Source organism: Colletotrichum karsti, assembly GCF_011947395.1.
Source record: "Colletotrichum karsti strain CkLH20 chromosome Unknown Scaffold4, whole genome shotgun sequence".
In the NCBI taxonomy this organism is placed as follows: domain Eukaryota; kingdom Fungi; phylum Ascomycota; class Sordariomycetes; order Glomerellales; family Glomerellaceae; genus Colletotrichum; species Colletotrichum karsti.
The window spans coordinates 733,393-761,360 of NW_024065904.1; the positions used below are offsets into that span (position 1 = coordinate 733,393).

General features: G+C 54.0%; 10 protein-coding genes across 10 annotated transcripts; 6 read left to right on the forward strand and 4 right to left on the reverse strand.

Moving 5' to 3' along the window:
* Positions 1–642: 642 nt before the first annotated feature.
* Positions 643–5,182, forward strand: CkaCkLH20_01753 (WD repeat domain-containing protein; the record flags this gene model as incomplete). Its single annotated transcript, XM_038884472.1, has 4 exons — positions 643–1,665; positions 1,713–3,349; positions 3,727–3,883; positions 3,944–5,182. The coding sequence occupies 4 exons, from the start codon at positions 643–645 to the stop codon at positions 5,180–5,182; spliced, it is 4,056 nt and encodes a 1,351-aa protein (XP_038750172.1).
* A 511-nt stretch (positions 5,183–5,693) lies between these two features.
* Positions 5,694–7,028, reverse strand: CkaCkLH20_01754 (uncharacterized protein; the record flags this gene model as incomplete). Its single annotated transcript, XM_038884473.1, has 6 exons — positions 5,694–5,900; positions 5,952–6,005; positions 6,058–6,071; positions 6,124–6,164; positions 6,726–6,846; positions 6,986–7,028. The coding sequence occupies 6 exons, from the start codon at positions 7,026–7,028 to the stop codon at positions 5,694–5,696; spliced, it is 480 nt and encodes a 159-aa protein (XP_038750173.1).
* A 2,629-nt stretch (positions 7,029–9,657) lies between these two features.
* Positions 9,658–10,575, forward strand: CkaCkLH20_01755 (uncharacterized protein; the record flags this gene model as incomplete). Its single annotated transcript, XM_038884474.1, has 1 exon — positions 9,658–10,575. One exon carries the CDS (start codon positions 9,658–9,660, stop codon positions 10,573–10,575), a length of 918 nt encoding a protein of 305 aa, XP_038750174.1.
* Positions 10,576–11,564: 989 nt separating this feature from the next.
* CkaCkLH20_01756 (uncharacterized protein) lies at positions 11,565–12,477 on the reverse strand (the record flags this gene model as incomplete). Its single annotated transcript, XM_038884475.1, has 2 exons — positions 11,565–12,078; positions 12,152–12,477. 2 exons carry the CDS (start codon positions 12,475–12,477, stop codon positions 11,565–11,567), a joined length of 840 nt encoding a protein of 279 aa, XP_038750175.1.
* A 986-nt stretch (positions 12,478–13,463) lies between these two features.
* CkaCkLH20_01757 (uncharacterized protein) lies at positions 13,464–14,276 on the forward strand (the record flags this gene model as incomplete). Its single annotated transcript, XM_038884476.1, has 1 exon — positions 13,464–14,276. The coding sequence occupies one exon, from the start codon at positions 13,464–13,466 to the stop codon at positions 14,274–14,276; it is 813 nt and encodes a 270-aa protein (XP_038750176.1).
* Positions 14,277–18,535: 4,259 nt separating this feature from the next.
* On the forward strand, positions 18,536–19,018 carry CkaCkLH20_01758 (uncharacterized protein; the record flags this gene model as incomplete). Its single annotated transcript, XM_038884477.1, has 1 exon — positions 18,536–19,018. One exon carries the CDS (start codon positions 18,536–18,538, stop codon positions 19,016–19,018), a length of 483 nt encoding a protein of 160 aa, XP_038750177.1.
* Positions 19,019–19,129: 111 nt separating this feature from the next.
* CkaCkLH20_01759 (uncharacterized protein) lies at positions 19,130–19,774 on the reverse strand (the record flags this gene model as incomplete). The annotated part of the gene is made up of 1 exon (XM_038884478.1): positions 19,130–19,774. One exon carries the CDS (start codon positions 19,772–19,774, stop codon positions 19,130–19,132), a length of 645 nt encoding a protein of 214 aa, XP_038750178.1.
* A 1,479-nt stretch (positions 19,775–21,253) lies between these two features.
* CkaCkLH20_01760 (uncharacterized protein) lies at positions 21,254–23,122 on the forward strand (the record flags this gene model as incomplete). Its single annotated transcript, XM_038884479.1, has 2 exons — positions 21,254–22,182; positions 22,234–23,122. The coding sequence occupies 2 exons, from the start codon at positions 21,254–21,256 to the stop codon at positions 23,120–23,122; spliced, it is 1,818 nt and encodes a 605-aa protein (XP_038750179.1).
* A 338-nt stretch (positions 23,123–23,460) lies between these two features.
* On the forward strand, positions 23,461–26,084 carry CkaCkLH20_01761 (uncharacterized protein; the record flags this gene model as incomplete). The annotated part of the gene is made up of 4 exons (XM_038884480.1): positions 23,461–23,626; positions 23,681–23,761; positions 23,819–24,438; positions 24,489–26,084. The coding sequence occupies 4 exons, from the start codon at positions 23,461–23,463 to the stop codon at positions 26,082–26,084; spliced, it is 2,463 nt and encodes an 820-aa protein (XP_038750180.1).
* Positions 26,085–26,151: 67 nt separating this feature from the next.
* Positions 26,152–27,741, reverse strand: CkaCkLH20_01762 (unsaturated glucuronyl hydrolase; the record flags this gene model as incomplete). Its single annotated transcript, XM_038884481.1, has 1 exon — positions 26,152–27,741. The coding sequence occupies one exon, from the start codon at positions 27,739–27,741 to the stop codon at positions 26,152–26,154; it is 1,590 nt and encodes a 529-aa protein (XP_038750181.1).
* Between the last annotated feature and the right edge of the window lie 227 nt (positions 27,742–27,968).

The window sequence follows — 27,968 nt, forward strand, 5'->3', positions numbered from 1 at the left end:
TCGATCCAACTGGCCCCATCACCGACGAACCGCAAGAGATTAGAGGGGAGTCATCATACGCAGCAGATGGCCGTGGTTATTGAGTCGGGAGGGCATACTCCGGGGGATGACTGTGAGGGCTGCCGCAAGATCCAGGAAGACCTGGTTGAGATATCGGCTGAATCTGAAGAGTCTTCAGAATATGAAGATGGTAAGTCAAGTTCCCAATCGTCTTCATTTCCTTCTCCAGTCCTCCAAGATCAATGACAAGTGTCATCGCGAACCTGAAATCCAATGGGTCACGCGATGCTTGATTTTGGAGTCACGATGGTCCCTGAAAATACAGCAGTGGACCTGGTAGCAGCGGGAGCTAAATCCCAAGAACCCGCCTGCATGCTGCTGCAGCGATCCACCCCTCCTCCTCCTCACCTGCTCTCTGGGGGATCCACGCTAGGGAGGGAGTCACCACCGACCTGGAGTCCCCCAACCCTTAGCGCATTTCGTCATTCGCCATTTTCGTTGCAACACCGCAGCTTTGGCATTTTGGTCCGGCGTTTCTTCCCTGGCATCGACTTGTCTCAATTACCATTCCTCCCTTTGTACGATCGTTAGAAACATCGCCCGTTGCTAACGAACCCTTCTTCTCCCGCGACAGAAGACACGATGGCCTCCGCCGTCGCGGCCTCCGATCTCTCGACGAGCCTAAGCGACACCGACGACTGCCCCCAAGTTGCCCCCGATCTGGTTCACAACCTCAAGCACGACAGTTCCGTGCTCTGTCTCGCAGTCAGCGCAGAGCAAGAACGTATATACGCAGGCACACAGGATGGCGAGATCGTCGTGTGGTCCTTGGCCACCTTCCACCAAGAGCGCGTCGTCCAGGCGCACAAGCGGAGCGTCCTGAGTCTGTTCCTCTCCCAAGATGGCACCATGCTGTTCTCCAGCGCAGGCGACCCGTTGATCAATGTCTGGTGCCCGAAAACGATGAAGCGATTATACGAGATCTACAGCACCAACGACGTGGGCGACATCTTTTCCGTCGCCTACAGCGCCCAGCACGAGACGGTGTACGTTGGGGCGCAAAACACCTCGATACAATGGGTCAGCTTGTCCGACCCGAACAACAGAGTGACACACGATTCTGCTCTACACCCCGATCGCCGAAACCATAGGTTCTTCGACTCCAGGGCTGTGGGAGGGTCCACGACACCCCGCCGCAACGACGAGAGATGGTCTTCGATCCCCAGGTCAGAAAAGGTCGTGGAGATACCTCCAGGTGCTCTGCAAATGTTCGCCCACTACGGATACGTATACTCGATGGTCATGGCCAAGGGGCCGACCGTACTGGTGGAACCCGAAGAAGAAGTACTCATTTCGGGTGGCGGCGACGGGACAATCAAACTGTGGAAGCTTGGTGCCGAAGGGGACACGCAGGCGGCCGAGGCTGATCGCGAACCCGGCCTCCAGGAGTTGATGTCTCTTGGGACAGATGACGCTGAGTCGGTCATGGCACTTGCCATTGACGGCTCTTTTCTGTACGCCGGCAAGCTACATGGCATCATTGAGCTATGGGACTTGGATACCAAGTCCAAGCTGAGGGTCATCAAAGGCCACAAGGGAGACGTCATGACACTACAGATGAGCTGGGGATATCTGCTCAGTGCTTCAAGGGCAGGATCCGCGAGCGTACGTCCCTCCTCAGATTCTTTCGCTGAAATACTAACGAAAAGCAGAAACACACCACTGTCCACTACGGCAAATATCAAGATACTCAAGCAGTCAACATCAGTCAAAAATACCAGTGCATAGCCCGCTGGAAGGCGCACGAAGGCAAAGTTCTAGCCTCAGCCGTCACGACCTACAAGAACAAACAGTACTACATTACCGGGGCGAACGACAATGATGTGGCCATTTGGCACATCGACTGTACTCCATACGAGCAGCAACGAGAGGTGGATCTGGCAGACGATGTCATGATCAAGTCTCTTAGCGACTTTGTGTCGTACCGTACCGTCTCATCACGCCCCGAGTTTGCCGAAGATTGCCGCAAAGGAGCCACGTTCCTGGGGTCCTTGTTTAAGCGCCTCGGCGGTCAAGTTGAGATGTTGAGCACAGAGAGTAACCCCCACAACCCTGTCGTTCTGGCCAAGTTTCAAGGCAATCTTGAGCCGGCAGAAAAGCGGAAGAAGATTCTCTTCTACGGTCATTACGATGTGGTCCCAGCAGACACCAAGAAAGGCAAATGGCAGACAGATCCTTTCAAGATGAAGGGCTTCAATGGCTACCTCTACGGCAGAGGTGTCAGTGATAATAAGGGACCAATCATGGCCGCCCTGTTCGCTGTTACCGACCTTCTCCAGGCAAAGAAGCTTGCCAATGACATTATATTCCTCATTGAGGGCGAGGAAGAGTCGGCATCACGCGGTTTCAGGGAGATAGTCCGTACTCACAAGGATCTGATCGGCGACGTCGACTACATCCTGCTAGCCAACAGTTACTGGCTTGACGACGAAGTTCCCTGCCTAACATACGGCCTGCGGGGTGTCCTCCACGCCACCGTCTGCGTCGACTCCCACCTGCCTGATCTTCACTCTGGTGTTGACGGTTCGTACATGAACAACGAGCCGCTGTCAGACCTCACTTCCACGATGTCGAAGCTCAAAGGACCTAAAAACAAGGTCCTCATTCCAGGCTTCTATGACAACATTCTCCCCGTCACCGCCGAGGAGGAAACCCGCTACGACGAGATCGCGTCGACCCTAATGCGGCAGAACCCGGAGAAGGGACCGGAAGATAAGCTGAAGACTGCGCTGATGGCTCGCTGGAGGGAACCCAACTTGACGATCCACCGATATAAAGTATCGGGACCGGACGGCAGCCTGGTCTCCAGCCACGCAAGCGCTAACATCAGCATGCGTCTCGTTCCAGGCCAGGAAGTCAACGACGTCATCGCGTCTCTCACCTCCTATCTCGAGTCCGAGTTCCAGTATCTCGAGTCTAAGAACAGTCTTACTATCAAGATCGACAACAAAGCTGAGCCATGGCTCGGCGATCCTAGCAACGAGATCTTCCAGGCTCTGGAGGAGGCCATCATCAAGTCCTGGGGACCCGTCTTCGACGCCGGAGAATCTACCAACGGACACGAGAACGGCGAGGAAAAGAAGAAGGACCAGAAGCCCAAGAAGCCGTTGTACATCCGTGAGGGCGGGTCCATCCCCGCCATCCGCTTCCTCGAGAAGGAGTTCGGAGCCCCCGCGGCCCATCTTCCCTGCGGCCAGTCCAGTGACGGCGGTCACTTGGATAACGAGAGGTTGAGGGTGCTAAATCTCCTGAAGAGTAGAGAAATCATGGGCTCTGTGTTTGCGCGTCTGTAAGTTCACACATGGGGGGCGTTTCATAGATGTGGAAAAGCATATTGAATTGTACAACATAGAGGGATACCCAAAAAATCAAAGCATTTGTAGAAATCCGCAATCATACCAGAGCGTGAGTTTTCGTGCGTGCGGTCCTCATAGCGAATGACTCGTTGGCCGATGTCGTCTCCAACCTCTCCCTTGACGTGATCCGAAGTTCGGCCTGTCGATGCCGACGGGAACCGGACAGCTTCCCGAATTGGCTCCCCGGCTTATCTTATCTTATCAACGACGTCCCCCGACGTCGTGTCAACCTACAAAGACACCACTCAAGCTCATAAAGGACTCATTAGAACTCAAGACACTTCTCGTTCACGGCGGGTATTGGATACAGGTCGGAAGTCAGAAACATCATGGAATACAAACGCCAATCCCCGACGGCCGTCAAGGTCAAACCGCGCCTCATCATCCACGGCGGCGCGGGCAACATCAAGCCGGCCAACCTCGCGCCGCCGCAGTACGCAGAATACCGCGCCGCGCTCCTCACAATCGTAACTCACCCCTCTCTGCCAGCTCTCAATCTGCTCGTTCGATACTAACACGAAAAACAGGTGAGCAAGACGAACGCTTACATGACAACCCCACTCACCACCACCACCACCACCACTGGCAAACTCCCCACCGCCCTCGAGACGGCAACCCACGCCGTCACCCTCCTGGAGAACAACCCCCTCTTCAACAGCGGCCACGGCGCCGTCTTCACCCGCGACGGCATCAACGAGCTCGAGGCCTCCGTCATGGTCTCGCGCGGCTTCAAGAAGCGCGGCGTCGGCGTCACGGGCCTCCGCCGCGTCCGCAACCCCATCCTCCTCGCCAAGGCGATGCTGGAGCACGGCGAGGAGGACCTCGGGGGCAACTCCCACAGCGGACACCCCTCCTCTTCCGTGAGTGCTGACGCCGCCATCGACGCGCCCTCCGCGCAGGGCCACACCCTCCTCCACGGCCCCACGGCCGAGGTGCTCGCGCGGAAGTACGGCCTGGAACTCGTGGACCCGGGGTACTTCTTCACGCAGAGGCGGTGGGACGAGCACGTCGCGGCGCTGGAGCGGGAGAGGAGGGGCGAGGGCCTCGCGACGTGGAGCCGGGAGGAGTTCCTGCCGCAGGGCACCGTGGGTGCCGTCGCGCTGGACGAGGAGGGCGTGGTGTGCGCCGCGACGTCGACGGGCGGGTTGACGAACAAGCTGACGGGGCGGATCGGGGACACGCCGAGCGTCGGGGCCGGGTTCTGGGCGGAGGAGTGGGAGGAGGACGGGGACCCGACTGCGGTTTTCGCGAGGGGCGGCGGGTGGGGTGGCGGGGCGGCGGTCGTGCTCTCGGAGAGTTTGAGGGGGTTGGTGGCGGATTGTCTGCCGTCTTTGAGCGTGTACTCCCCCGTGCCGGCGGCGGTGCGGACGACGCGGTCGATTGCGGCGTCGGGGACCGGGAATGGGGACTCGTTTTGGCGCGTTGCTGCGGGTAGGACTGTTGGGGCCGTGGCGCGGTTTAAGCCTCTGTCTGGTCGGGAGGCGGTGTCGTTTGTTTCCGGGCCGGGCGGCGAGTTGCAGAAGAGTGCCGGAGACCGGTGGCGCGTAACGGGCGAAGGAGAGGGTGGTATAATCGGTATCGAGGTTGCGATTACTCGGGACGGGGAGGGCGCGGTCGTGGGGGTGCGGTCTGAGATCCTGCAGGACTTCAACTGCAATGGGATGTACCGGGCGTGGATCGATGACGACGGTTTGGCCCATGCGAAGATCTACCATGACGATGTGGAGGAGGGCGTTGATGCTCGGTTGTTTGCTGAGAAGTGGTGAGGGCCAGACTAGAAAAGAAAGTGAGCTCCGAGACGTGGATTCGAAGATTTGGAAAGTAGCGAATGTAGAGCGAGTTGCATATCAGTACAATTCCTATCAACACAGATTAAATGTTCGCGTCAAAAGAGCCATCCGCCGTGTCCATTCTGTCTCGACTTCCAGCCTTGGCTATCCCAAAGAAGCGGGCAACCCTGTAATCACCACTGCCAGAGCTGCACGTGTCGGGCTGCCGGCACTATTGAAAGCTTATCCATTCTTCCAAACCACTGCTGGAAAAAACATTTTTGTATACTACACGGAACGCCGCTGCCACCCCTCGTGGGCGTTCCTTGCCGATCGACAACACACTTCGCCGGTTTGTAAACGAATACAGATGATCGTTGTCGGAGCTTCCCGCGGGAAGAGACGTCGAACTGGAAGAGTAGAGAGGAGTGGTTGTTTGTTCTTTCATTCGTGGGCGGCGGTCATGCCGCCTCGTTTCGCTTAGAAGCTTGTCTGGACTCGACATGGTTTACACCATGGCGCCGTCTTGGGGAGGAGGCTGAGGCATCTGGAGTGGTTGAAAGTTAATGATGGCTCGCGCAGAGCGCTCCTGGAGAAAGGGGGCAAAACTGACCTCCAACTTGGTTGAGCCTGCAAACATCTTCTGGAAACCAATACCCACACCCTCAATCACGGCGAGGAGGACCGCACAGCCGATGGCACCGTTTCTCGCCGCCTGGTCATGATTAGATTACGTTTTATTCGCGCCAGCGCTGAATCGACCCACCTTGTACCCGCCACGGATCGCGAGACTGCCTCCCGTGAAGAAACCAGCGATAATCTGGCTCAGGTCAGTAAATATGTTCCGCCAACGGTTTGTTCGGGTTACCCACGGCATTCCACGGATCTGAGAGTTGTCAGTAAGGATGGTATACTTTTGCCAAGTCGTCAACGCGTACCTTCTTTTTGCCTGATGCCCTTCACAGAGCAGTCGAATGTGCTACGATTTGGTCAGACAATGCATACTGAGAAGGCCACTTCTTCGGCACCCCTTCCGGGCTATTCTGCAACCCCTCTGCCATACGGCATCCGCTCCAGCCTCAAATCTTCTGCTGGGATGTCTGGTTGCTGCTTGGGAGTCGTGCTACTGGAAGACCCTGTGCGTAGATGTAAGGGCATACGCGCACTGAGGGCATAAGTGTAGACAGAAGGCTTTCTACGTAGACGTGAGGAGATGCGCAGTATAAGGGCATCTACGCATGTATGCGCGTGCCCTTACAGTGCGTATACCCCCACTACGGCTGTGCGCTCGTGTATGTGCGTATGTCCTCACATCCGCGGTGAGGACTTCCCAATAGTATCGCCCCAGCCAGAATTTAGAGATCTCGATAGTCCGTTGCCGCCGCGCCAGGCTGGAGGGGGTGCATAATAGCTCGAAAGTGATGTCGAACATGTGGTCACATGCTGAACCGTCGTTGACGGCATGGAAATACACACCTAAAAAGTCCTCCCCTTGGAAACGTCAGTCTTAATCGAGGATCCCAGGAACTGCGAAACATACCAGACTCCAAAGTTTCCACCCAGAACTGGCGCACGCATCTTGATGGCGGTGATGGCACCAATGCGACGCTCTCCATAGGGGCTGTTTCTAAAACCCTTCACTCCATGCCAGATCGTGCCACCTGCAAGAATATGAGCGTCTAACTAATAGAAGAGAGAATTTAGGGGACATAACAATGGCTCCCATAGAAAAAGCTCCCCCGAAGTCTCGAGACACAGTGTCAGTAAAGCCAAATGGATTGTAGAGGTCAAGATCAATACCATTGAGAATAACCCAGGGGCAGGGGTCGCGAGTGTGATCCATGGCGAATATGTGTGAAGTCGTTGACTACGAAGGGTCAGAGGAGGAGACTTCGATCGAAACTAATCGAGTGTGAGGTCGTTGGCTACGTAAGGCCGGAGGAGGAGGCTTCGATCGAACCTGTTCGAATGTGAGGTTGTCGACGACGTCAGGTCGGAGGAGGTTTCGGTCGGTCGTGGCGGGGTTGGCGATGGGAGAAGCTTGAAGAGCGCAACGGAGCAATAAAGTCGTTCGAGGCTCAGAGTATCGGAGTGCGAAATCGTCGACGCCGAATGGTGGGAGGGGAAGGCTTCGTTCGGTCGTGGTGGAGTTGGCGATGAAAGCAGCTTGACGCGCGCGATGGTGGATGAAGTGACGAACCCGGACCAAGCTCGGAGTAAAGATTGATGATTTTTTTTTTTGGAATGCGCGGGAAATCCCCGGCTGCCTTATCTTATCGGGAATCAGCAGGGGTCCACCCATGGCCACATCCACCTATCACGTCATCAGACGAAAAAGGCAATCTGCCTCCCTCCCGTCATCTTCCCAAGGGTCATCTCATCGTGGAAGCTGCACTGCGGCAAGCTTTGCTTCTGATTGATGCAGCGCTGCGACTTATTCCACCGTTATCATTACTAACATACACTCATAAATCATTGTGTGCTCCGCGTCATTTTCACGCTGCCGAAGTTAGTATGCTGCCCTCAGGTACTCTCGATGGTCTGCCGTGACTTCAGGCCATGCGGGAGGCCGACAATTGATGTCAGACTTCAGACAGGAAACATACCAATTGGAACATCCGCCTGCCTAGCCTTTCATCAGAAACTCATTGATAGAATTCGGAGCTTTATTTCCTAGTGGAAGAGCAGAGTGTATAAAGTTACCTCGTCCCGCTCCCAACCATTCTACTTCTCCTTACCATCCACTGCTAGTCAACTCCTTAAAATTGACTGACCTAATCCAAGCTCGTCGACAAGAGTAACAGGTCTTTCATGATATTCCTATGCTACCGCGAATTTTCGTCTGCCATTATTGGTCTATACTCTGCGTAGCATTCATCATGGAACCCCATGTCCATGAATGTGGATGTAGTCCTTCCGACAACCGATCGACGTGTTCGACTTCGACCGATTCCACGAATTTCACGCCAGCGACCACGATGATCGCCTCGCCGGCGGAAAAAAACACACATTGCCTGTGGAGCGGACGCGGAGAGGTCCCCTGGCCTGGGAACACCTTCCAGATTGTCGAAAAACACACCAATCGGGTAATCACTCTCAACGGAGACCAGATTTTCATGGAGAATACCGATCATGTCGATAGCGCCGATACACACTGGTTGTGCGTAGAAAAAAACAACTACCTTGGCTTCTCCCATCCGAAGTCGGGCAGATACATCGGCCACGATGGCGGATGGCATTTGCACGCCAGGCAGAGGCACTTTGAGAGTTGGGAGTTCTTCACACTCAGGGAGCATCCTGAGGGCGGCTACCAGATTCTGTCGCCTTTCTGGGAGCACACTTTGAGGATAGTCGGAGTGGCTGAAAATGAGAAGAACGTTTGTCGAAGAGACCATAGCACTACCCTTTGAGAGTTCGTGAGGGTGTGATCATTCAAGATCACGTAGCCGACTTCCCAAGCTTCGTACGTATTCCAAGACTATAGTTCATCTGCTGCGTCATGGGAATGGAAGTCTGATGCATACAGATTTATGCCCCCAGGACAAAAGAAAAAAATGGCCAAAGGTGGCAAAAGGTTCGGGATCGAACCTGCGGCACGCGGGTCTTGTCACCCTATCAAACAGCTATTGCGGTAACCGGTTTACGCTTACTACCTTACCGCTTGGCAGCGGGATCCCCGGTCATGGACTTGCCGCAGGTAAATTGTTGGAACCTAGAAGCAGGAGACACCGCTGGTGCCTAACGCTCAAGCGGCTAGAATGAAGAGCTTCCCATAGCTCCACAGATGGATGGAACAACGCAATATCACTAATTCGACAGTGCGAGCTTGGAAGCTGGAGAAAAATGAGAAAAAGTCTACTTGAGTTCCGCCTTGGCTGTGAATTTCTCCTGCTGTCCCGGGATGCTATCATTCTAAAACTCAGAGGAGAATACCGATAGACTAGATCCAAGAAAACGCACAAGGGTCAACTACCTGAACTGAGATGTTGGTTTTGGTCGCTGTTGCTGCTGTAATATTCTTCTGTTGCAGTCGTTGGTGTCACTGTCGCCATTGTCGCTCTTGTTGACGTTATCTTCGAAATATTCGTGCTTTGATACACGCAGGAGTGTGAGTATAATTCCTGCTTTGCCACGATCGATTCTGCTGGCCGGAACCGCAAAGATGATCGGTACCGAGTGTCGGAGCCGGTGGACGGAACCGACATGACCCACTCCAGAGCGGCAGCCGGAACCGACAACGATGTGTATCTCAGGACCGTAGATGTAGAACAAGGGGGCCGAAAGATTGATCGTTCACTGAACGAATGATAACGTTATCCATATCTGAAATAGAATCCTCGCCTCTGCTTACAACATGCAGCCAATTTGTGAAGCCAATGAAGTATATAAGGGCAACAGTACGCACCCGATTGACCTCGTGGAACTATTCAACCTCCTCGATTCATTGATCATACACACTTTCTCAATACACAATGGTTTACTCTCGCATCGCGCTGGCTGGTGCCACCGGCAATCTCGGCGGCCCCATCCTCAAGGTTCTCCTCGAAGCTGGTTTCCACGTCACGGCCCTCACTCGAAACGGGGGAAACTTGTCAAGACTGCCTATCCACCCAAGCCTTGAGATAGTGGAAGTCGACGTCAACTCTTTCGAATCCCTTTTACCTGCCTTGGCCGGCATCGACGTCGTCATCTCATGCCTGGCCACGCTGGCCATCGGGGGTCAGAAACCATTGATCGATGCCGCCGTCTCTGCCGAGGTCAAGGTCTTCATCCCAGCCGAGTTCGGTATGGATTCCGCCAACCCGCTCTGCGCACAGTTGCCCGTCTGCGCCCCAAAGGTTGCCGTCCAGGAATACCTCCTGAAGAAGTCACGGGAAAACCCAGCTTTCACCTTCACGGCCATCGCGAACGGACTTTTCCTCGATTGGGGTCTCCAGAACGGCCTCATCATTGATCTCAAAGACCATACCGCTATACTGTACAACGGCGGCGACGTGCCTTTCAGCGCGACGACGCTCGCTGATGTCGCGACGGCCGTGCTCGGCGTCATTCGAAACCGGTCTCAGACCGCGAACCGCGTTGTGTATATCCATTCTGCTTTGGTGACTCAGAACCAGCTCATTGAATACGCGAAAGACGTCGACGGGATGGACTGGAGTACGTCTGTCAAAGATACAGAAGAGCTCCGCCGAGAGTGTCTCGCGGAGCTTGCCAAAGGGTCAGATGCGGACGTCGATGCTGCGATGTTGGGATTCTGCTTTTGCGGGTCGTTGAGTCGTGATTACGGCTGTGATTTCTCTAGCAAGCTAGACAACACTTTGTTGGGTGTAAAGGGAATGAGCGACGGCGATTTGCGCTCAATGATGGTAGGCTACCTAGGGAAGCTGTAATCTTAGGGAACGAACTCTTTGAGCACCGCAGGGGAGCCAGAGCATAGCGTTCAAGACGTCATCCATGTTTTCGTTTTGATACTCAGTAATATGTTTATAAATGGCTCCAACCTTTCACCTTACAGTATGAGACTTTCCTCGCAACCCTGAAGCTTTTTCTTACTTGGAAGAAAAGACATGTTTCTCAGGTATTCGAAAGCTATATCGACCAGGTACCAAATACAGGAGTCAGAAGCGCACGAAGACAATGTTGATGCCAGGTTTACTTATTGCTTGGAATCAAGTAGTATATAGAGGAGACAAAGACGGGGGAAATAATTACACAATCAGACACACCAATGACTCATTTCTCCTAGTCGGATTCGTCAACCAAGAATCTATGTCTCTCTTCGCCGATGTCACCGCGGTCCTCTCATCAATGCCCTTGGAACTCATACTTAAGACACCCTGCCCGTCTCCAACCTCCGATGCCTCCATTGGAAGGGCCTTTGGAATATGTCAGAGAGGGATCAGAACCTGCTAATAATGGAAACTTACAGTCTTTGAAATTGCCCCTGAGAAGGGAGTAACACTCTGCACCATCGACGGGCTTCCGCGGATTCTGCTTGTCGGCATCGGTAATACAGCCGTCGATCCAGGAAATACGGTACGTCAGTAGCGCCTCGCTCTTCCAACGCGTTGGCGTCCATTCAAGCTCATCTCGAGGGCCGAATTGCTTGTTAGTAGAATCCTGCTCACAAAGCCATTTGGCCCCCCGGTCCTGGTCGTTCGGATTGATATCGCCGTGTTTGGGTACATCCTTGGACGTCCAACACTCCTGCTTGCTGTCCAGATCCAGAGGTTATTTATTCTTCTCATGCGGCGCAATGGTGTAAGAGTATACGCCACATTCGTTGTCTGCTAAACCCTTCAGCGTCATAGCATTCGACTAGCCACCTACGTGTCCGCCTTTTTATCAAAAGAAAAGCATTTAGTATCTGTGTCAGCCCCTACTGTGCCTTCGCAGCCGCTATGACTAGATCCAAGATCAGCACATTGCAAACCTCCTCGGCAATTTTGACGGCATTCTTCCACCGTCCTTTGTGCTTCACACGAATCGAGGGGTCTGCGCCGTTCTCCAGTAGCCATGCGACCAGTTGTTGACGCTGGTTAAGGATGGCCGCGTGGAGCAAAGGATAACCCTTGCGAGACGGCGTGTTGATGTCGAAGTCCGTGGCATGCTGTAGAATCCAGCGCGGAACGTCGCCATCGAAACAGGCTTCCCTGCGGCCCCTGACAAGGGCAGTCTTCAGGACATTGTAGTCGAGCACCGCCCCCCGAGAGACGAGAAGCTCCATCGCTTCTATGGCTATGTCGGCATAGCTCCCGAGCGCCTTTGCAACGGCGTTGAGGGGTGTCAGATCCCCAATGCAGCCGCTCATTCCACGTTCAGCAGGCAAGTTGGGATCCAGCCCGTGGTCGAGCAACCACTGCAGCGCCTTGACGGAGCGGACCACGCTCAACCTAGATTTGGTTATTATATTTTTCTTTCCCTTGGAGAGACCTTCGAAAGGTCGTTTGTTCTTTCATATCTTACAGATGCTCGTAAGGTCTGCTGAAGGAAGCATTGATCTGATCTTCTCCCCAGCCATTGTCGTACATCAACTGGAAAAGCTCGGTGTCCTTGTTCCTGCAAGCCGGCCCAACCAAAGAACCGCAGAGGGATGCATCGCGATCCAAAATCAACTTGATCGCAAGAAGGTGTTTCTCGTTGGCGGAGTTGGCTATTGAATATGCAGCAATGCCCAACTCTTCAGTGGTTGGGGGAGGGGTTGCGGCCAACGCCTCCTTGAGTTTCTCGATGTCATTCTCGATAACGGCCACCATGAGTGGCTTCCTGGGTCCGGTAGACTCTGCACTCATCTTGTCGGGTTTTGAGCTGAAAGGTTGAAGTTAATTTTGGGTGGTTGCAGCAGGGAAATGTAATTTATGGCCGTCGTTGTTGGTCGCGTCAGGTGACCAACAAGACCCCAACTTGGCACAACCGTGGAAAAGAACAAACAAGCCCAGGTGTCACCCAATGAACCGCTTGCACACATCAACCTTCCGGGCCTCTCCCCGAACTCCTGCTCTGTCTTGTAATCTGCAGCTCAGGTCCAACGGCGGATCATAGTGGGGGCAGGTATACGAACTCGCATACACATGCGGTTTCCTTTTTGGGGGCTGCTATCATTTGGCACAAACTCACGAACACGATACAATGCCGTGTCAAAAACAAATGGTCCAGATCTCTTGATCTATCGAGCCTGGGTTTGTTGGCGCACAATCAAGAGCGCCGAGCCTGCGCAAATAGCAACTGTCGCCCCCAAGTAGAAGCGAAGCGAAGGATGAGAGACACTGGGGGCTATGAATGTCCAAGGGGCCGTCCGGGGGAGAGGCTATGTTGCCTTTGCGTTGATAATTAATCATTTCTTGACAGAAGGGCGAGCGTTGATGTGAGTCCGTGGTGTGGAAGATACCTATATTATAGCCGGGTTGCCTCCAATACATCATCTCCTGAATCACTGTTTGTAGTGCATGTTCCTCAGACACAAACAGGACTCTCACTCTCAAACTTACACGTCTCCAAGTCGTTTAACCCTTCATCTACGAATTAAACCATGAAGATCCATCTATCACTCTTTACCCTCTTGGGGACACTGTTGTTGAATCCTTTTGTCTGGGCAACTCCTCTCGGTAGGACTTCCACCTCCTTGATCTAGTTCTATTGCTGACCGAAATCAGACGAAGCATCATGGGTGAGAATTCACGATGATACTCAAGACATTCATCGTCGAGTCTCTCCTGGCCATGAATCCGGGAGGATTTTTCGACGGGCCACGAGAGAATCCTGCTCCCTAAAATGGTTTATGACATTGGCCAAGGATGCCAACTCCAAGCGATCCGATGATTCGGATATCACGAACTCGACCATCTTCCCCCGGACAATGACTACGGACAAGGACTCCAAATCAGTCGAGGAATTCATGATAAAGGAGACCGAAAAGGCCACTTTGCTGTGGTGGAGAAACGCCGACGGATACGACGTGAACAATGCCCGCTTTCTCAAATTCAAAGATGACGAAGCATTCTCCTACAGCATGAGGGGTTTGGCTGGGTGTACTGGAATGGTCATCGTTAGTAAGAAGGGAGTGTACCTGGCTCATTACTGGGAGAGCATCAGCTTCAGCCAGAATACTATAGACGAAGACTCTGATCAGACGAGGTACACGACCCAAGATAGGGCCTTCCACTACACCATCATACACGCTCTCCGCAACGGCATCAACAGACAAGGGATTGTGGAACAAGACTCTCTCAAAGCCCATGCAGGCGAGATTGACGACGACTCAATCCAAGGTTACCTCATGATCCCACGAACGGGCTACGCTGTAGAGGGCATTGGTCCGCAAGACCCGTACCGCACGTACTGGGAGAAGCTGAAGAAAGAGGTTGGAACCATCTTACCGAGGCTGAACCCAGACACGAACCCGAACCGATGGCATGAGTATAAATACAGGCCTGTTGAAAAGGAGGAAACAACCGAGGATTTCGACCCCTTGGAGAAAACGGCTCGCGGCCGACTTCTTTTCAAATACGATCCCGATCACCATGGCCGTAAGAAGACCTTCCTGATGATGGAAACAGAACTTCAGCAGGACGCGTCTACGGAATGGGACTGAAAGTGGAGGATTTCCTTTGCCCGAACCGAGCATTAATGGCTCCTTCGGCTCAATCCCTTTTCCTTTTGCCAAGATGAGGTTGCCCAATGTGGAGAAATTTTTGAGGTGTTCATTTGTCGATTTCTTTTGTACGGTGCTTTGCCGAAAATGTATCTCATGATTTATTTACTCTATCCGACCACGAATACAAATGCATAAATGCGATTTTCCACGACCACGGTTCCAGTTAAAGACCTTGGCCGCATCCCGAAACAAGTTCGACACCACTATCATTTACTGCTTGATTTGAAGATTCCCCAATCTCTCTGATCAAAGATTTCCGGGGTAGTGTAGGTGAGGCGTCATATCAGAAAAATTAGAGACCTTTCTCGGAACTTGGCACAACTTGGCGGTATGATTATTGGTCCGTCATTTTAACGGCATGGCCCGTCCCTAGGCTTTGAGGAGAGCGATGCAAGTCTTAGGCTTGAGCCTTAGTTGATTAGAAGTTACTGGAGGCGAACGTGCTTGTTGTTGTTGATGTACTATAATGTGTTGCAGAGTTTGAAGTATAGAGAAAGTTTGAAGGCATTATTCTGAAGCAATGTGTGTAAAGCAAAATGACATCAAGAAAGCATAGCGATACGTCGGCTGACAAACATAATGGGTCTTGCTTGCGTCTGACGTTGCTCTGGGCTGGTTGTATTTATAAGCAACCAAGCGATATGGAACGCCGCCCTTGTGACTAAATGTCAATATTACCGAGTCGGAGCAACATGAAGCTGTTTTTGTCTTCAGCGCCACCACATACTTCTCCAGTTCAGTTCAAGTAATATATCCCCGGGGATTGAGCGCCAGAATTATGTCACCTTCCAGACGAAGGAAGCAGTATTCAAGCTGCGACAACTGTCGTCGTTCCCGAGTTGCATGCAACGCCTCGAAACGGGGTTATCGACCAGGTGATGTAGATTGGCGCGGCTCGTGTTCGCGATGCGCCTTGAAGCAGCAATCATGCACCTTCAACGTAAGTGAACATCGGAAGAGCTGTGCGCCTGCAGAGGCTGATATCAGACAGTGGGTGAAGGACACCAAGAAAAGAGTTCCAGGGCCAGAGTCTGCTAAGGTATTGGACATGGCAAATGTCCCGGCAGCCAGACTGAGTGAGCCGGATACGAACACAGCATTTGACGCACTCATCAAGCAAGTTCTGGAACCTTCTCTTGCGCTCTTAGTATATAGCTGTCCGCTTGTGTAAGTTTCACTAAGGAGCCACCAAGGCGATGTTGGACTCGGAGACTAACAACGTTAGCAAGAACTCCGGTGAAGCCGGAACCACACCGGTTATCGAAATGTTCAGGGCTCTCGATCGTGACTTGAATCAGGCGGCGGTGCCTCAGACTCGGGCGAATGGACAGACACCTGGCCGTGGAGAAGCAGAACTGGGTGACCAAATCGAGTGCTCTTTACGAACCGCCATGAAAGGTTTCGCAGCACGCTGGGCCCCTCTGATCCTACAAGACCATGGCGGCCTTCCGACGAAATCGACCGGAGACTTTGTCAGAGAAAGCTGGCGCGCTGCCAGAAGAGACATGCTCAAAGTCGTCAATCGAGTATCCTATCGATCCGTGTTAACCTTGTATTTGTTCTCACAGACCCCGGTTCCGACTGACATCTCCCATGACGAGGTCATGGACGGAATCGACGGGTTGACTTGTCTTCATACTGCGCTTTCCCAGATTCAAAGACTACGGGAACGAAGGAGTCATGATCACCTCGGGGAGCCGGGGTCAACGGTAGAGCTTAGCTCTTCGCGCCATTCTGTCGTTGCCGAGCAGGTCTCAACCAAGTTTCTAGACCTGGAAACCAGAATTTACTGGGCGGCAGTGGTGTGGGATACTGAAAGCTCGTTGACGTCAAACCTGAGGGCTTCACTCACATCCGGGTTAAAAGGTGCTTGCTTAGAACCTGTTTGGCTTCTGGTCAGGTCTTTCCTCGTCGGCTCGTTCCTCCCCCAGTCAAAAAGTTGGCTTACCAACGGGCTTGAAGTCTCCGACAAGACGGCGACTGAGATACTCTCATCGGCTTCTGTTGCCAACATCTACTTGTGGAAGACAATTACGTCGTTGAAAGAGGCTTTGAGGGAAGGAGTGGATGAAAAAAGCCTTTTGTCAACTTGGGAGGCTGTTCTCGACGCATTGGAGATCTACACAATCTCGATACGCCCGCTTCTCGGCCGTTGCGAGAGGCAGCTCAATTTCCTGAGCCAAGAACGTCGACTAAACTGGTTCGAGGTAAATTTACAGCACTACCTTGGCATTCTGAAAATGGCAGAGGCACTCGAAGCAGCAGGTCGTTCAGACTTACTCGCTCAGATAACCGAGACAAGGCTAGATGCTGAGCGCGAGATTGTCAACGTGCTCAAGTTTGGGACCGAGAACAGCTGTACCGTACGCCCGCCCGCCGCCACGGCTTACAGAACACGCGCCAACCGCTTGCACGACGATACGTCTTCGGAAGAATCTGTCGTCTCAATGAGCCCTTGGATCGCCCGGATAATTGATTCTGTTCGGATTTTGAGGAACATAATCCACACCAGGTATCTCGAGAAGAGCATGGAACACGACGCATGCACTCATCTGCTCAGACTGGCCTCTGATGTTCTAGACTGTCTTTCGAATCACGTTCTCTGCGTCGGCGATGGCCAGAAGCGTCTGCAAAAGCTAAGAGAGGAGATAGCATAGGTCTTCTACCGGGTGTTTCCGAGATACGTCGTATCCATAGCAAAGATGCTGCTTTTGTCTCTCAGCCTCCTAGAGTGATATTGGATTTGTTATAAAATTCAAATTCGACGCGCAAAGAAAACATAAGTACATTCTCATTAGTAGTGGAAGTAGTTATCTATTTAGGGGCAGGCTATGAGGCATCTCGCGGTTTCCAGACCTCGATACTCGTAGAAATTGCGCCAATTCATGCCGGTCTGCCTGAACCCAGTGAACGGAGTATCTACTCGGTGCGTGTTCCATATACGTGAACGTTCAGTCTCACTGGAGACCCGTCATCTTTATCGATTCTTGCGCCCGCTCGTATGATCATTCTCTCGTTCCACGTTTCCCGAATAGTCTTCTCTCCCGTTTCCAGACCCATTGACGCCAAATTGTACAGAACTTATATTCCAACCATGTCAATCAACAGACTTTAATAAAGTCTCGGTTTACACTTGGTAGATCATAAGTGAATCTTTCCTACTCGAAAGAGCACAGAAGGATTTCACATGCAACTGCTGCAGCCTTCTTGTCAGCTAAGATGGTGGTTATCTAAATGAGAGCAGCCAATAGAAGAGCACTAAATGGAATCGTGGGATTCCGCTTAGATTTTGATACTGTTTTCGTCGTAGTCTCTCCGTCCGCATCATTTGGAACCTCATGCAGACCAAAGTGAAGATGTGGATACTCCGGTCCGCGTTCGGGGCCTCCGACCGGAGACCCACAATCACGGCCCCCCTTCGCCCGGATCAATCGCAGGAAGCCGAACATCAAGCCGATACATAACACATGGGCAGAACCCGACCCGCGGCTTCACAAGCTGATCAGAAATGTCTCGTTCCTTTGGTGTCTTGAGCCGCAGGGGCTTCCCCTTACTGCACACCGAGCCCAGCTGGAAAAATTGCCTCGACAGCTGGTAGAAAAGAAGCCTTCCCATCCCTAACAAAACTCTCCGTTTTGAAACGGCTGCGTTCATCCCACAAGGGTAACTGAGCTGGCCAACGAGGAGAGGCGGTCCGGAGCCGGGAGCCTGGGTGTTCTCGAATGCCGATCGCAACCACCCCCGCGCTGGAGAAAGCTTGGCTGCGCAGGGCGCTCCTTGGCAAAAGCTTGCTGACCTGTAGTCGTAAAGAGACTACCGAGGGCCGTTTGACGACCGTCAGAGAACTCGTGGTCGTTTCTTTTTCCCCAAGGAATGTCGGCGCACAAGGAGCACCGGCGAGTGACACCGACGGCTTCGTATTACTCGTATTGGCGTCATGGTTTGCGGGGTGGAGGAGGCGGCTTCAACTTTCATGTCATCATCACATTAGTGACCCGGAAATCTCTCATCAAGGTCCATCACAAGAGCTGCGAGACGAAAGCCAGCGTTCTAATAGTGACAAGGCTCGGATGCCGTGGCGTCGTCGAGTCTGTCACTTGAGGCTTATCTGCTAAGATCAAACACCGTCACTTATTCGGCTTTTTCTCATCGGATCATCAATCGCCGTCTATTCAGATTGTCGAATCCAATTACCAATGGTGAAAATCAGAGAAGCAGCTCGCGCCGCCATCACAGCCTACGGCCTCGCCACGGAGAAAGGCGGAAACGCGTCGATCCCGCTGCAAGACGTCGCCGAGTCCCTGGCAGCCTTCTATCTCACCAATTTCACCGCTTTCACCCTTGGTAAAATTACAGTGCTGCCGAACGATCCAGTGCCGGGTGTCTTGCGGCAGCTTCGGCTCTTGAACGAAAGCGGGATCGGTACAGACATCCGGCCTCGCGGCGGCAAGGTGGAGGTCGTATCCTCGGAAAGCGCGATCTGTTGGGTCACATTTGAGATCTTTCCCAGGACAAGAGCGGTCACAAGATGGACGTGGACGAACGTGTACGGTTTTCGGCTGGAGAGAGGAAGGAGTAACGGGCTTGAAGGCGGATGGGAGTTCACCAACCCGGACCAGGAATTCCAGACATTACTAGAGCGGGTGCCGACTTTCTACACAGGTGGCAAGGTCGGATAGAATGGTAGTTTGGTTTTTATATTATTTGATTACAATTTTGTCTATCACAAAAGGCGAGAGTCTTCGACTTATATGGCGAAGATCTCTCGATACAACCATCTACCAAATGATCTACAAGAGAGCGGCCGCGCCGAGAGCAACGCCGGCCATGAGACCATACATGTTAGAGACACCGGCGGCCGCAGCGTTGGGGACGCTCGTCTGAGAGCTGGTGCCGTTGAGTCCGTTGCTGCCAGTAGCCCGGCTTCTCGAAGTGGTCGTGGCCATAGTGCCATTGCCAGCCGCGGCCGTCGGGGCGTCTCCAGCGGAGGTGCTGACGGTCATGAGGGTGTCCGAACCGGTCTGGACATTGTAGTCGCCAGACTGGCTGCCACTCATCGAGCTGCTGTCGGCCGCGGCGGAGGCGGAGGCAGTCGCCTGGGCCGAAGGAGCGGCCGTCAGGCTGATCTGGGTCGTCTGGTAGCCGCCGGCCGCGGAGGCGGTCTTGAGGGCGATGAAGGACGGGGAGTAGGTGTCGGTGCCGACGTACGCGGCGCAGCCCGGGACGGTGGTCTTGGGAGGGGCACGGCCGCCGCCGCAGTCGAGGGGGGCGCAGATCTCGCCGGTGCCGGGGACGAAGTAGACGCGGGTCGCGTAGGGGGTGCCGCCGCCGGACGGGGTGACGACGGAGTCGGAGGACGTGCAGCCGGTCAGGTCGGTCTTGGCCAGGGCGGCGGAGGCCATGACGGCCACGGTGGCGAGGATTCTGAAAGACATGTTGATGATGATCGGGTAGACTTGGGATTGTCGTTAGTTTTTTGGTTTTAGAGAGCGTGTTATTGTTTGAGCTTTAAGTAAAAGAGTGTACTGATCCAAACTTGGCAGTGAGCAAGGCCTCTGGAGTCGGTTGCTTGATTAAGGGATGGATAGGAAAAGAAAATGCACAGCTCTTGGCCGCCGTTCCAGAGGTTCTCTTTATCATGAAAATTTCAAAGATCCAACGACTGCCCTACGCCTTAGCCTCAGGTCCAGCGGGCGCCCCCTAGGCGGAGCTAAGCGGGATCTGCGACGGCATTCGCACGCCACTCATCTCGGAAATCGTCCTAGCGGTCATTGAGAGCATCCTGTCACGGACACCTCAACGGCTTTCCGTGACGACGTGGCGTGGATGATCTGTCTCAGGAGTTTGCCGAAAAATCCGTATTCCCGTATTCACGGGTATTTTTGGCTCTCATTCATCAACCGACGGGTGAAAAAGCAACTCTCGTGTGACAGTCCAGCAAACCGACTAGTTTGGGGGCTCTGTATCTCCGTATGCGGAATTCCGAATATCGCGAGGTGATGGGACTGTGCCTTCACCCCTGACGGGATTCCGCCGGTCCAGAACGGGCCAAAGAGGCGGGTACCGGCGCCGGGATTTCGATCCCTGCGTGATGTTATTTGCTGGCGAAATAATACTCTAGCGTGTTGTCTACTTTAATCAGCGAAGCCAATGAATTCGGGTCTTATGGGAAAAGGAAGCAAATCGAGCGAACTAGGCATGGAGACGTTGTTGCCTGGCTCTGCCCCTGAATGAAGCAGGATTAGAGAGCAGTGCGCGACTAGCAAAATAGCTTGATGACGAAAATCGAAGTTATCTCGTCTTTTGAAATACCAAAGGGAAGAGACATAACAAAACGAAATGGCTGAAGTGTTTCCGTGTTCATCTTCTTGACTTCATACGGAGGTAATCTTTGGCAGTTGTACGAAGTCAATGCATACAGGCTCGTTCATCCTCTCAGGGATGGCTTCGCAAAGAAGCATGGTGTCCGAAAACGTCCTGGACGATGGATCTCTGTTGATCAAAGGATTGCGTTTGATAAAATGTATCTAAGAGCATGACAAACGTCCTCGCGAGCAGTTGTGTATGTTTCCAGGTAACCGAAAAGGGGGTTATCTCGGCCGGATCAGCCGACCGAACTTCGGAGAGTGTGGAGATGGACGGTGATAAGCGCAGCGGCAGAATTACAGGGGAGCTGTTGCTGCTAAAAAGCTTCGCTCAGTGAGTCAATCGCTATCGGCTCCGCCTATTTCTCCTCCCGCCCCTGTCCTAGCACCGGCATCCCTCCCGGCACCGATAAGCCACCCCGCGACTTCCCCGTGTCTTGTCTTTAACCTCACTTCCCCCGCATCCATCATCATCGATGCCGGATCTGACGTCTTGGTACTGCCATTCCGCTTGTTCGTTGTGATTCCCGTCCTACACCAGCTGTCAATATGGCAACCCATACTCTTCCCGTCCGCCTCAACCCGGCCAATGCCTCTTCTGATGGCGATTGGGTTGACGTGGATGATAGTCAGCACCGTCCAGAGGCATCAGTTACGACCGAGTCAGAGTCAATGACTGAGCGCATACAGCGTGTTAGCTTTGATGAGAAAAACCTCTCCAAATTCTACAACATCAAGTTCTCCCCCACTCGGTACCATCGACTAAAGAAGTACTACACCGAGGAACTCGACAGCTTATTCAAGGCCCCCTTCGATACTTACAACCAGGAGGACAAGGTTGATTTCCTCCTACTTCGTAACTATCTCAGAAGAAACCTTCGTGGATTGGAGCTGGACCGTCAGAGAGATGAGGATGTCCGCCCAATTTTGCCTTTTACCCAGACCATCATCGACTTGGTCGAGGATCGTCAGCGGCTGGTGCCAGTCGACAGCAAGCAGACGGCCGTGATCTTGAACAACACCACCAAGAAGGTCTTCGAGGCAACCAAGGCCATTCTATCAAACGAAGTGAAGGCGAACGTTTCCACCTTCTCCAGGGCCATAAGCACCATCGACCAGCTCAGAGGTCACGTGGACGAGCTCTACGGCTTCTACTCACCCTACGACCCGTTATTCCCATGGTGGAACGAGGCACCCAAAAAGAGCTTCGATGACGCCCTCACCGGCATCAAGTCGGCACTGGAAGCCAAGCTGGACGAGAAAACTGGGCCCGGTTCCATCCGTGCCGCGGTCGAGCCGATCGGTCGGGACGGCCTTCTCAACGAGCTCGAAGCGGAAATGATTCCCTACACGCCAGAAGAGCTCCTAAAATTAGCAAAAGAGCAGTACGATTGGTGCGAAAAGGAAATGAAAAAGGCTTCCCGCAGCCTCTCAAACGACAAAGTGGGCTCCATTGGGCCGGATGGCAAGGCATCGGTGTAAGTGGCGCCGACGTCATTACTGGAATAGGAACTGACCTTTCTTTTTAGTCTTAAAACTGGCGACTCCTCTTTGGGGTTCGGAGACAACTGGAAGGCTGCTCTTCAACATGTCAAGGACACGTACGTCGAGCCCGGCCAGCAGCCGGAGCTCGTTCGACAACTCGCTCGCGAGGGCGAGGACTTCGTCACCAAACACGACCTCGTCACCGTCCCCAGCGTGGCCGCCGAAACATGGCGCATGTTCATGATCTCGGCTGAGCGCCAGAAGGAGTCTCCGTTCTTCCTCGGTGGCCCGTCGATTATGGTTTCTTATCCCACCGCGGCCATGGATCACGACCTGAAGGTCATGGTGATGCGCGGCAACAACCCTCACTTCTCCCGCGCGACGGCGTTCCACGAGCTCATCCCGGGTCACCGACTCCAGCTGTTCATGGCTAAGCGTCACCACCCGTACCGTAAACTATTCGAGACACCATTCTTTGTCGAAGGGTGGGCCATGTACTGGGAGTTCGTCTTTTGGAATAGAGGCGACTTCTTCATCTCGCCGGAAGACAAGATCGGGACTCTGTTCTGGCGCATGCATCGATGTGCCCGTATCATCTTCTCTCTGAAGTACCACCTGGGAGAGATGACGCCGCAGGAATGCGTCGATTTGCTCGTTGACTGGGTCGGACACGAACGTTCCAACGCAGAGGGAGAGGTAACCAGGTCATTCGGCGGCGAATATTCACCACTTTACCAAGCCGGCTACATGTTGGGAGCATTCCAGATGTATGGTCTGCGGGAGGAGGTGCTGATGAAGGGACTGATGGGCGAGAAGGAGCTTCACGACAAGATTCTGCGAGCAAACACGATGCCGATCGAGCTGCTGCGGGCGTTGGTTCTAAACAAGCCCCTGAGCCCGGATTACACTTCCAAGTGGAGGTTTTACGACTGAGCTCCGACCTGAGAATGTTCACGGCGTGGCATCTGCCGCGCGATCTTGTACGTTACATTCGGCCGATATTGAACAGCTTTAAAAGACCAAAACAGTCAACCTGGGCCCACCATCTCCTTCTCTCCGCATCCCCGGACTGTCTCCCCGCATAGCCGCCGATCCATGTGGCTGGGAATGCGGGGGAGCCAGCGGGTCCCCTCGGCCCTTCGGTCCATCTCGAGCGGCGGGCGGATGATTGTCCGTGGAATCATATCTACACCAACCTCCGCCCTACATCACGCGCGGGCGACCGCCCAGAACCCCCAAACCTGTGGCTCGGTACCAGCCAATGTCATCCCATGGATAACGGAACAGAGCTCGGCCACCAAGGCGAACCCACCGACGCGGGCCACGACGACTCCGGCGGCGCCGAGGCCGCGGCGGCCCTCGCGTGCAACTGCTGCCGGCGCCGCAAGCTGCGGTGTTCCAGAGAGGTCCCGACGTGTCAACAGTGCCGTAAGACAGGTGGGTCTGCTCAGGATCAGGTCGCTTCCCATCTTGGTAATTGACTCGTCGCAGGAAGTGAATGCGTGTATGAGTCCAAGAGGTCTAAGCCGGGAATGAAGGCCGGGGCGATTGAGAATCTGCATCGAAGACTAGGTTCGTCCGACACGTCATGTCTAGAACTGTCTTTCAAGGCTGACCCATGGTTTCAAGATGCTTTGGAGAGAACAGTACACCAGCAACGGGCTAACCCTGCTGATCGTGACAGGCGACAGTCCAGGACGGATAGCTCGCCCAACCAAGATAGTCCCCATGGGAGCAACGCTGAAATCGAGAGAAATGCCTACAGTATCATGTCTTTCTTCGCCAAAGAACTTCAAAAGTTCAACACCAAGGCATCGGGCTCGCTAAGCAATGGAAATCATATCCCTGGGGCTGGCGAGGATGTACCACGAACGAAACGGCGTCGCTTAAACGACTTTGAGGGAACTCAATCTCCACTCGGTAGCAATGGCCCTGCTTTACTGGACGGCGATGTTCTTCAGGCCGTCCTTCAAGCCTACTTTTCACATGTCCATCCCTGGATCCCCATCCTGCACGAAGCCAGGTTCCGGCGACGGCTTGCCGGGCCCAATGGCTTCGAGGCGTTGAAGGTCGTATTACACTCCATGGTTCTTGCCGCTGCTAGGTACGTCAGCGATGAAGAGGCTGCTGCCGCCGCTTTCGGATCATGCCAACACAGGGTGAACGTGAGAGACTGGGTTGTTTCACAAGCGATGAAACACCTCACAGTCGAGAGTCTCCAAGCTCTCATTATTGTCTCCTTCAACGATGTAAGTTCTCGCCTAGAGAGGTCTTGATCACCACTAACCAACACCCCCAGATTGGTAGCGGCGATGCAGCTCAGGCATGGTCTCTCGTCGGCTCGTTGACACGCACCGTCGAGTATCTCCAGCTTACCGTGGAACACGACGACGCCGACAGGCCCTCCTTATCTCAGCCCTTCATCTCTCTCCATCCACCCGACAACTGGACCGAAGCTGAAGAGCGGAGGCGAGTGTTCTGGAACGTCTTCAAGCTCGACCGCCTCATCTCCGTCACAATGGGCTGGAACACAAGTCTCACCTCAGACGATGTCCGCTGCAGACTGCCGTGCGACGGCGTCCTCTGGCGTAAGGAAGACCGGGTAGTCACCCCGTACTTCGGGATCTGGGACAAGGCCGCCGGCAGGATAGGCAACCCAATCGCGTTCATTCCGTCTCATTACGCGCAGACATCTCAAATAGTCGCGGAAGAGGAGATACAGACTCCTTCGGAAGCTGGGACGTCTCCGGGAGCGCAGGCTGCGAGTGTTGACATGTCGACCGTCGGGGCTTTCGCTTATTGCATCGAGGCAACAGAGTCTCTGAGTCGAGTCACCAGCTACTTCCTTCAACAGAAAATCAACATGAGAGATCAAAGGGATATCAGCAGTTGGTTGACCCGCTTCAAAGAGCTCGACCTACGTCTGGTCCATTGGAAGATGCTGCTGCCTCAAAAGTGGAAGGCGAACATGGCTCGCCAGTCCACACGGATGGACCCCAATCTGACCCTGGCGCACGTCACCCACAACACTTCCATGATCCTACTACACCAGCTCATCGCCTTCCCGCCAAAAGAGTGGCCGTTCCGCGCCCGTCTACCGAGCGTTCTGAGCATCGACACGTGCCAGGCCGCGGCGGTGGAGATCGCCATCATTGCCGAGAACTACCTGAAGCACGCCCCGCCCACCATGCCCGTCTCGAGTCAATTTGCTTTCTGCATTTACGTGGCTGCCAGAGTGCTGCTGCTTCGCTGGAGACACGAGACTGGGGGTGATCTGATGCCTGAGTTCTGGTCTCTGGTGCAGATTCTCGATGAGATGGCTAGTCGGTGGTCTGGTCCGCATAGTTTCGAGCCGGCGAGAGACAACCTCGCTGGGAAATACTCTCGGAAGCTCACCGAGATGCATTCGAGATGCGGCGATGATTCACCTTATAACATCAACGTGTTGGGATACACGACGGAGATCGACCACACCAGCTCCAAGGACCCGCCAGCTTTCCCTCAACCATGTCGCAACGGAAACGGCCAGCAGCATGTTCCGGAAGCAAGACCGGGTATTATGAGGGGTGAACAAGACAGGGGTCCCGTTGTAGACCCTCAACGAGGCATGGGAGTAAACAACGTTGACAACATCGTCGTCGCTCAGCAATACACCGCTTCCCACCCAACTGTGAACCCGAATCCACCCCCTGGTGCCATGATCGTGCACCCGACCATGGAAATGAACGGGGTCGAGCCAATCACTCAGCAGACCATCTACCACCGTGGAAGTGTGGGAAGCGGCGAGCTCAGCAGCATCTCCCAACTGCTGCTCGACCAGCAGTTCGTCGACATGGACCGGATAATCAGCTTCGACGACGGCATCTTCGGCACAGAGTACGAAGGCGGGTGGTAAATACGTTTTTCTCCTTCGTCTATATAACAGGGCGGTGTGCCCGCTTGTACAACAAAACATACGATGTCTATACGAGATTCATATTCAAAAGCCTGTTCCCAAACTCCACGAGGTAGTAATCCCCGTACACCAGGCCGTGGTTGGCATACTGCCGTCTCGCGTTCTCGTTGTTATTTGCGGTGCCGTGCTTGAGCACGCCGTCGAAGCACTTCCCGGTGACCGTGTCTTCCACACTGATTTCCCCCTGGCTGCCGTTTCTGACAAGACGGGCCTCCTCGGCGAGAGAGTGATCGAGAGTGTCCGTGACTATTTCGATGGCTGCGTCGAAGAACCTCCTAGCCAGGGCGTGTTGCTGGATGCTTTTGAGAGCTTGGGAGAGGAGAAGCATCCCGTTGGCGGCGATGACTCCGGCGGACGAGTCTCTCAAGGGATCTGAAGCGTTCTCGATAGGCGCATCAAAGTCCCATAGGGGAACTCTGCGCCCCATGGTTCTCGTTGTAAGTGCATCGCCTAAAGTGCTGTTGAAATTCTCATCCCTGATCGGAATATCCACGCAAGCCGGTGCAGTGTCGAGCCTGTACAGGAAGTACTCCGCAACACCGCAAGCCGCCTCCAGAAACACGCTGTCCTTCGTCCAGAGATACGTCTGCGCGTATCCCAAGACCGCCCAAGCCTGCCCTCGGCTCCAGGTCGACTCGTTCGAGTAGCCCTGCGACGTCCGCCGCCACTTGAGGTCACCCGTGGCCGGATCAATGTTGGCGACGTGGCACGTTGAATACAGCTGCCCTCTGTACCCATCTTTTGCAAACGTCTTTGCGGATTCCGGGCGGAGGTGGGTGTGAAGTAGTTTTCGAGCGTGAGTGGTGGCGATATCTGCGAGGCTTTTGTCCCCCGTATGCGCGGATGCGTAGAAGAGCAGATCCAGGTTACACAGACTGTCGATGATGGCGAGGAGATTCGTGTTCATGTCCGTGACGGTGATGTCCTTTTTCAGGAGACAATCCCAGCTCCGGATGGCACCCGCGGACGGGATATATCGGGTCGCCAGACTCTGCGCTGCCCTGACAATCGAGTCGAAGCTTTGCTGGTTTCCCGTGAGTTCCCAGTCTCTCTGCAGAGCCGGCATGATGATGAAGCCGATGTCGTGGGTATCCGTCCTGCTGGCCATGCCGTGCAGCGGATCGGCCCAGATGCGGCACAGGTCCTGCAGGTGCGCGCGGAGACTGGCGACGTCGAGTTCGGACCCGGAAATTCGGAAGCTCATGGTTTGAGGGTACTTGACGGTCCGTTCGAGCAGGGCGTACAGGGTCCCCGGGAAGAAGCCGCAGGTCCAGAAGTCCGGATCGCGGAACTCGTACTGGCCGGCGCCGGGGCCGTCTTGGGGGACGATCTCCGGGAAGGCGACGGGTGTCTTGCGGACCTGGTTCGAGGGGTAGATGAACTTTTCCTCGAGCGATTTGGTGGCGGTGCGGCATATTTTGGCGGTGATGTTTTCTTCGAAGAGCTTGTGAAGGCGACTTTGGAGGGTGGGCCTTGAGTGGAGGGTTGGCCAGTCTTCGGGCTCCGCCGCTTCGGACCAGGAGGTCTCGCTGCTTCTATCCATGGATATGTCCTCTGGTGTTGGTGTCGAGATTGAAGTTGGAGGCTCGGAAGACATGATGTCAATTGCGGGAGCTTCAGTCTCTATCGAGGATGATGCAGTCAAAATGTGGTCTTGTTCGGCCATGGCGGGAAGTACTAGGTGCGATCGAGGAGAGCAGAGTACTCGAGTAGTACAGAGCGAAAGATGTAGAAAAGTGAAGCCATCGTTTTGTACTCTATGTCCCGAATCGTCAGGATCGGGCTATTGATAAGCAGTCTGGGTTTGAAGTAAAGGACGTTCTT